General features: G+C 38.0%; 1 protein-coding gene across 3 annotated transcripts; it reads right to left on the reverse strand.

Moving 5' to 3' along the window:
* Window positions 1–15: 15 nt before the first annotated feature.
* LOC144449092 (serine/arginine-rich splicing factor 1-like) lies at window positions 16–5,154 on the reverse strand. Of its 3 annotated transcripts, none has more exons than XR_013482153.1 (5): window positions 4,751–5,154; window positions 3,757–3,965; window positions 2,867–3,039; window positions 2,127–2,467; window positions 16–1,739 (listed from the first exon to the last, which is right to left on the reverse strand). XR_013482153.1 is itself a non-coding variant. In XM_078139515.1 (4 exons), the coding sequence occupies exons 1-4, from the start codon at window positions 4,933–4,935 to the stop codon at window positions 2,315–2,317; spliced, it is 720 nt and encodes a 239-aa protein (XP_077995641.1). In that variant the 5' UTR covers window positions 4,936–5,154; the 3' UTR covers window positions 16–2,314. The 3 variants fall into 3 exon arrangements, 1 of the variants encoding a protein (XP_077995641.1); XR_013482152.1 differs by having other exon boundaries at window positions 16–1,049; window positions 1,539–2,467; XM_078139515.1 differs by having other exon boundaries at window positions 16–2,467.
* Between the last annotated feature and the right edge of the window lie 2,323 nt (window positions 5,155–7,477).

Raw genomic sequence — 7,477 nt, forward strand, 5'->3', positions numbered from 1 at the left:
ATCATGTATGCGTATTACTGTTTTATTCCGCTAAAAAATAGTCTACAAGGAACATCAAATAGAAAATAATATCAGAATAATGAACATCATAAATTGTCAACCTTAGATTCACCCTGAGCCTGACAAGGTCTTTGTATAGACAACCTGAACGGTATTGTAACTCACTGAACCAGTGAATGGACCACATGAAAGGTAGGGGTCATCCAAACAGGTTTATCTAGATTTTGTTGTGAATCCGCTGAACCAGTGCATGGACAGACAACCTGAATGACAGGGGTCATCCAAAACAAAGGTTTCACCAAGATAGTGAAGCCAGTCCACTGAACTAGTGAACTCCTGGTGACCGGACTTGTCACAACTGTTATTAAGCCTAGATGTACTGGCCCCTCTTCTGTACTGCACCTGTGAATCTGTTAAATGGTTAGAAACATGCAAAAAAAGAAACACAGAAATTGGACTTGTCCTTGCCAGGAAAGCTAAACAAGGAAATCTATTTTGTCATGTCACGTTTAATTTAGAACTTGGACATGAGCACTTGGAACTTAGGGGAAATTTGCGAAAATGACCTAGAATTTGTTATTTTGGTGTGTAGTTGTGCCACAACGAAGGGAAATTTGCGAAAATGGTCTAGATTTTGTTATTTTGGTGTAGCCATGCCGAAACGATTGCGAATTGAAATTTTTTTTTGCTTGGCTACAAACAATGCACTGACATCAGTGAATTTACCCTGAGAGGAATCCTGAAATCCTGATCCAAGGAGGTCCTACGACGCCATGTGTCAATTGCTTGATCCTATTTTCGTTTTCCCAGGCCATTTGGACCATAAATTTGTACTCCTTTATGAAATCCTGATGAACTGCTGAATTTTGAATCCAACTTTGGCAGCAGCTCCTGACTCTTTCTTTAATTTTTTGTCCGAATTTAAGGGTTTCCTGTCCTTTTCGCTTTCTTGTCTCCTGCCATGACCGATCTTACATACAAGTGTCCCGACATCTGTAACACCCTCCTCCATGACATTGGGGGATGAGATGTCCTATGCGTAATCCGACCTTCAATTCAAACAAGGAATGGTGTTAGAATGTGTCCTGATCTGATCAAGAGGCAATCAACACTAAAATCTTTATGCAAACATGCCATGTGTTTTTTTTACAGCATTTCTTGTTATAGTAAATATCTTGTCCCTGCATAGCCAAACAACTAAGGATTAAATTTTATATGGTTGGTTAGAAAATGGTTAGGCCGCTACAAGACAGGTTCACTCAAAGACTATCGGGCTTACCTCACTGAACAGTTACAAAACATGCACAGGGGAGAACAGTAAAAAAACAAACAAACAAACCAGGTTAGTGAAGTTTTTTTCAGGTAATAAAATACAACATAATTATAGGTCAAGGGGTTGATGCCAACAATCATTCCTAACTGTAGCTCACAGTATGATTTTTGTGGATGAGAAAGATCTCGCTAACTGCCAATGAAATCCATTTTGTCATGTGAAAGTTTGGACGGATGAGAAACAAGCATTACTAAGTTGGGCATACCATTAATGCAATGTGTATTCCAGCGAATGAATCACATGCTCCTCATGAAGCCATCACTCACTCATCCACTTTTTCCCTGTTGAAAGTCCCTTTACTACGTTGACAATCCACACATGACATGGTTTTCGAGTTTCCCTTTCAATCGTTATCCTATTCCTGTTTTTCTCTCATTACCTGCAAGACTCTCTCTAGCCACTTTATCTGAAGGAGTGTATACAATGTGAAAAGAAAGAAAAATGAAGGTTTATTACATTGGTACGTGTCAAAAGGCATACACCGTTTGTACAGCTATACACATAACGTTTGAGGCCCCGACTTGACAATATAACCCTAAACTTGCCCAGACTGACAACTATACAACCCAAAATTTGCTGCCCCCCAAAAAATACAAAATAAACAAAAATTACATTTTATGTATAGTACTGGATACATTTGATACAAAGTTCACATGGTTGACTCTACTACTGTACAACAAGCTGCACCAAAGACTTAATTAAAGAAACCCCCTGACAATCACAGATTCTGGATTATTATCAAAAATATCTAGGCAGCAAGTACATAATACTGGTATCTGTTTAAAATCTTGACCTTGAATAATGTCTCTCAACTCTGCTTATACTTGACGTAGAATGTTTACAGACAATGTGCATCACACATGACTTCCTCCTTCTTGATCTGCAAACGAACGAAAATATATCCCCCTCAAAATGTCTGGAAAGTATTGACAAATCTTGGCAAACAGGAAGCCAACAAACTTGGCATTCCCATGATGGAGTTTATGATCTCGACCTGGACCTTGAGCGACGTGGTGTGTATCTTGGTGAAGGTCGCCTCCTACGAGGAGGCGTAGAGCTGCGTGACCTGGATCGGCTATAAGACCTAGGCCTGTATGGATAGTCTTCCTTGACACGGATGTACGACACTTCTCCCTATGATAGGAAAAACAGTGCATTGAGACCCATTCTTGTGACAATGACTAGCACACATACAGACTTGTGACAATGCAAAAACACAGTTACACTGTAACCGTATCTTCACAAAACGATATGACTGGCATAAAAAAAGTATCTGATGATGTTTGTCCTGAATAAATACCAGCCACATCAGAGTATAGACTACATTCTGTACAAAAGAATTAACCCAAATTTTGTTGTAGAAAGATTCTGAAGTTTTAGTACTGTGAAGGTATATAGTTGTATATAATGTTTATTAAATTTTCAAACAATTCTACCCTCATTTAAATCTTTTCACCGACATTGTTTTCATCACTAGGGATAATATACCACTCACTACAGGACTATTATATGACTTTCTATTCAACAACTTACCTCGTGTGACCTAAACTTAGTATCATCCAGCTGTTTAGCAGCATACTTCATGTCTTCATACCTCAGAAATTCAACACATCCTGATCCATCTTGGTAGACGTCAGCAAAACACACATCACCAGCCTCTCTCATGTGGTCTTTTAAATCCTGCCAGCTACCAGTTGGTGGCAAATCTGCACAGAATTCCATGAAAGTTGTTAAATGTAATTATGAGTCAACTTATTGGTGATGAGCAGGTCATTCTGAAGAGAAATGTCACTTTGAAAACATTTCTTTTATGTTTCAAAGTTTTCCCCTACACTTGTATTGAGTAATGGATTCCTCCCCACTAATTCTTGGTACCTGCAATAACTCTTACCTCATGTTAGTGGGTCAATATAGAACGAAAAGGTTGAATTATTTTCATGCATGCCTATAGTAATGCATGTGCAGTGTGTGGCGCATGTCGACCATTTTTAGGATGTGCCTAGGCAATAATATTCTATTTCAGGTACTCAGAATTCTTTCAAGTAATTAAATTAACTACTACTACTGTAGTCTGGATGCCAACTGTGGTTTCTAACCAGTTAGGGTTAGTGGAGGTATAAATAGTACTGATACTGTATAGGAACTAGACTACTACTACTGTTAATGAAATTAGAACTTGTTCACTTGCACAAGATTGTAGGGTGTTAATTAAACTAACTGACCTTGCATCCCTTTTCTTTTCAACAAATTCAACTGTTATTCTTTCCCTTGATTTGGATTAGTGCATATAATTTGAAAACGTTATGACTTCAGCTGTGCTTAAATTGTGCAAGGTTCACCATAGCTAGTATGCTCAGTGGCTGCAATATCTCCCTATACAATCTACAGTACACATCATTGAAGATATAATACTTCCAGTTTACCTGAAACAAGACATCTGTATTTGGATCTCCGTGCAGATTGTGAACCTCTGCCGCCACCACCACCACCACCTCCTCCACCACGGCCACGTCCGTATCCACCACCGCCGCCTCCACCATAGGCACCACGTCCACCTCTTGGGAATTCAACTCGCAGTTTATAACCATCATAATCATGTTCATCCCGTCCCCTGACAGCATCATCTGCATCCCTGCAAAGATTGCAAAAACATAATTAAATTGAAAAATCAATACCAATATATTCATTTGACTCAATATAATATGCTATTGGGTCGTTTTTTATAAAGTCTAAAGATACACATGCCTGGAAAACTGATTATGATGTGAGAATGTGAAATAGAACTTCACAAGTGTTTGTGAATATAACTTCTGGTCTGTGTACCTCTTCAAATATTCTCTGTGCTTGGAAACACAGAGACGATGGGAATTTAAACTGATCAACCTTAAATGTAAACAAAACCAATTTCAAAATGTGGACAATGGCTTCCTTTTTGTTGAAATGAAATCTTTCTCGCTTCTGAGAAATTATCAACAATTTGATGACTACATTAAAAGCTAGTGGCCTCTATTGATTTAATATTTCCATACCCATGATTTTATATTTCCTGGCGTGTACTTATTTTCCCGCCTTTTTCTATAATGATGTTTAGCCTTGGAGTCAGATATTGTCAATAGTACCATGCTGGTGCAAGTACAACTACACACGCCAATCGATAATTCATGGTTACACATACAATACCATATGCATACGTAATGTTAAGAAAGCCGTTGTTTTGCCTTTTCAAAAACGCACTAATATTGCTGCATTCAGTCGCCAATACCTAGTAATAATGGCGAGAAAAATGTGCAATACAAACGATTTCACCATAAATCATTCTCAGACCTGCAGTGCCAGCATAGCAGAGTACGTTTGAGTGACGCCATGCACGAGAGTTGCGGAGACTAAATGGTTAAATTTTCAAACACAAACACGTACCTCTTGTCTTCGAATTCTACAAATGCGAACGGTGGACCTCGTCTGTTCTTCAGGTCAATGTCTTGAATTTTACCGTACTTGTAGAATATATCTTCGATGTCTTTTACACGAATATCGGGCGGTAAATTACCAACATAAATTCTACACTCGTTGTTTCCGGCTGGTCCACGTACAACGCTTGACATGATGAATATATTCTCCGTTGAAAGGCCAGACAGATCGAACCAACTCAGAACTTTCACAAAATCTAACTTCTTCCTAAATTATCAGAAAGTCAGTTTACATGGACGAGTATTTCCTAACAACGATATGCCTCGTGCGAACAAGAAACATGGACAAGGAAACAAACGGCGCACAAAGGATGCACAACGCGTAAGGAGATCATTCGTCAGGGTTGCCGTATCATGTGACTCCCGAACAGATCCGAGTCCAACCGAACGTTAATTAACTATTCCCCAATTTGATTTTTCTCTGTCTTTTGATTATTTCACACACAAATAAGCGATAAGGTCAAACATTGTACACACATCGATTAATTTGTTCATGCATGAGTATATTATATATATATGTAAGTGTGCGCTCTGAAGTGTTGGGCTTACACAGAGCTTACAGGTATGAAACGAACAGAAACGCATTGCAATGTGGGATGATATAATACGCCGATGGACGATACGATCTGGCATCGAATTGAAAGAAAGGTACGCTTGATTTGCATGAATCAACGCTCGGCACAAACAAAGGGGGGGGGGGTTGAGTTGATAGAGACTGCCGACAAAGAACGATACTTTTGACTATTGAGAATGGGAAATTAAACCAGTAACCCAATCAGCACAAATGTGATACATTGACTGGCAGCGCAGGCAGGTACATGTAAACTTTAAATTGCCTCTCCTTGGTCGCTACTCCCACTTCAAAACTAGATATACATATAGCCCAGAAAGATGAGCATCAAGAAGGAAATTCATCGTTTGCTTATTTATTGATCTTCCTTTAAACTACAAACAGGTAAGAAACAAGTGAAATAAAAGGAGATACCTTGAGTAATAACGTCCCAATTTTAATATGTATGAAAGCGAGTAATACTCAACATACTCAACACTTGTTAAGTGAATTCACTATCGTCTGATACCTGAAGTGGCTATTGTTCGCAATTGCACAACATATACAAAACAAATCTGACCTGGGAGATATAAATATTGATTTTTGTGGTTGATAAACTTTCGAGAGAGAAAAAAATCATTTCCTTTGAATTTCTAGCGTTTTTGACGTTTATATTTTGCGCGTCAAACACAACCTGAACACATAATCTGTCAATTTAAAAATTCAATAAAAATTCAACATTGAGAAGGACATTGCTGCCTACATCAAGAAGGAATTCGACAAAAAGTACAACCCAACCTGGCATTGCATCGTCGACCGGAACTTCGGTAGTTATGTGACAGATGAGACCAAGCATTTTATCTACTTTTACCTCGGCCAGGTTGCAGTTCTACTGTTCAAATCTGGATATATGCTGTCTTCTCTGGTCTTTAAGACATGAACTTACTAAGTAAACCAAACACTGTCATAATTGACAAAAATGATATATATTTTGTGTATAACAGACTTTTTATAAAGTCACAAACCAACCGTACATGTATAGAATTTTCGTAAGTCAAGAGCTTGCTGCTTCTTTTCCACGATTCTCACCTGTCGTACATTTATATGTCGTACATATAAATGTACGACAGACATGTACATTTTTGGGGGATGGATGTATTGTTGTATCTAAGAGATGTACAAGTAAAAGTCAAGTTATCCGAATTCCATGTACTTGAATATATCGTTTTAACTTTTACAACAATGTGCATCAGAACACATTGTCTTGATCAACTTAGTAACAGCTTTTGTGTAACACTTTCTTAGAATAGAAAAAATTCACATAATTTATTTTGTTTAAGTAGGAAAGGACACACAGAAATAAACCAAGTTCGCATGTTTAAATCAAACTATAGTAGTTTCTGTTTTATTCTCAGTATAAATGATTACGATGTTAACACCACCATGATATAACAATTAAAACAGTGTACAGTTCAACGAAGTAAATCCACAAAAAGATAGTATTATAGACTGAGTGCAAAGGACGGCCGCGGTTGCTATATTTAAGAACAGATAAAATGGATGATTTTTGTTTGAACGGTTCGTTTTATGGCTATCTCAGTCTCAGTGTTAATGGTAGAAATATGTAGATTTTTGCACTCTGCATAGACCGGAGAATGGGAAGCTTAAAGGCTCATTTACAAAACTATGAGCCAGTGACGTAACACATTCGTTTATCAATACTTTCACTTTGTTTACCGATAATTATCACACTTGTTTGATCTGATTTAGCCTTAGCAATCATGTTGGGACACCACCGCACCCCCAGCAAACAATATCTGCATGTACAATCAAGTACCCAAGATGCCCAAGTACTTGTATTCACTAATTCAGTCCATTGTTGAGTCTACGTCGACAGTTCCTGGGTCACACAAGACAGAACTTTTCTAAAAATCAGCAGTGTGGTCAATGAATGGGGGTGGGGTGGAGTTTTGAGTCGGTGCCATGATTAAACTGAACAATTATGAACAGGACAAACAAGTGCCTTGAGGAGTGCAAACGTGTACATGTATGGAATTTTTTAAAGCCACAGTTGTGTTAAACCTAAAGGAAACAATATATTGACTATATGATGTGAACATATCTTTA

This window comes from Glandiceps talaboti, chromosome 18, assembly GCF_964340395.1.
Source record: "Glandiceps talaboti chromosome 18, keGlaTala1.1, whole genome shotgun sequence".
In the NCBI taxonomy this organism is placed as follows: Eukaryota; Metazoa; Hemichordata; class Enteropneusta; family Spengelidae; genus Glandiceps; species Glandiceps talaboti.

Bases quoted from the DNA above. Each gene is read 5' to 3' on its own strand.
- LOC144449092 (XM_078139515.1), bottom strand. From the start codon at position 4,935: ATGTCAAGCGTTGTACGTGGACCAGCCGGAAACAACGAGTGTAGAATT. The intron at 3,966-4,750 runs GTACGTGTTTGT...CAATCTTTGCAG, and splicing joins GTAGAATTCGAAGACAAGAG to GGATGCAGATGATGCTGTCA. The intron at 3,040-3,756 runs GTAAACTGGAAG...AATTCTGTGCAG, and splicing joins ATACAGATGTCTTGTTTCAG to ATTTGCCACCAACTGGTAGC.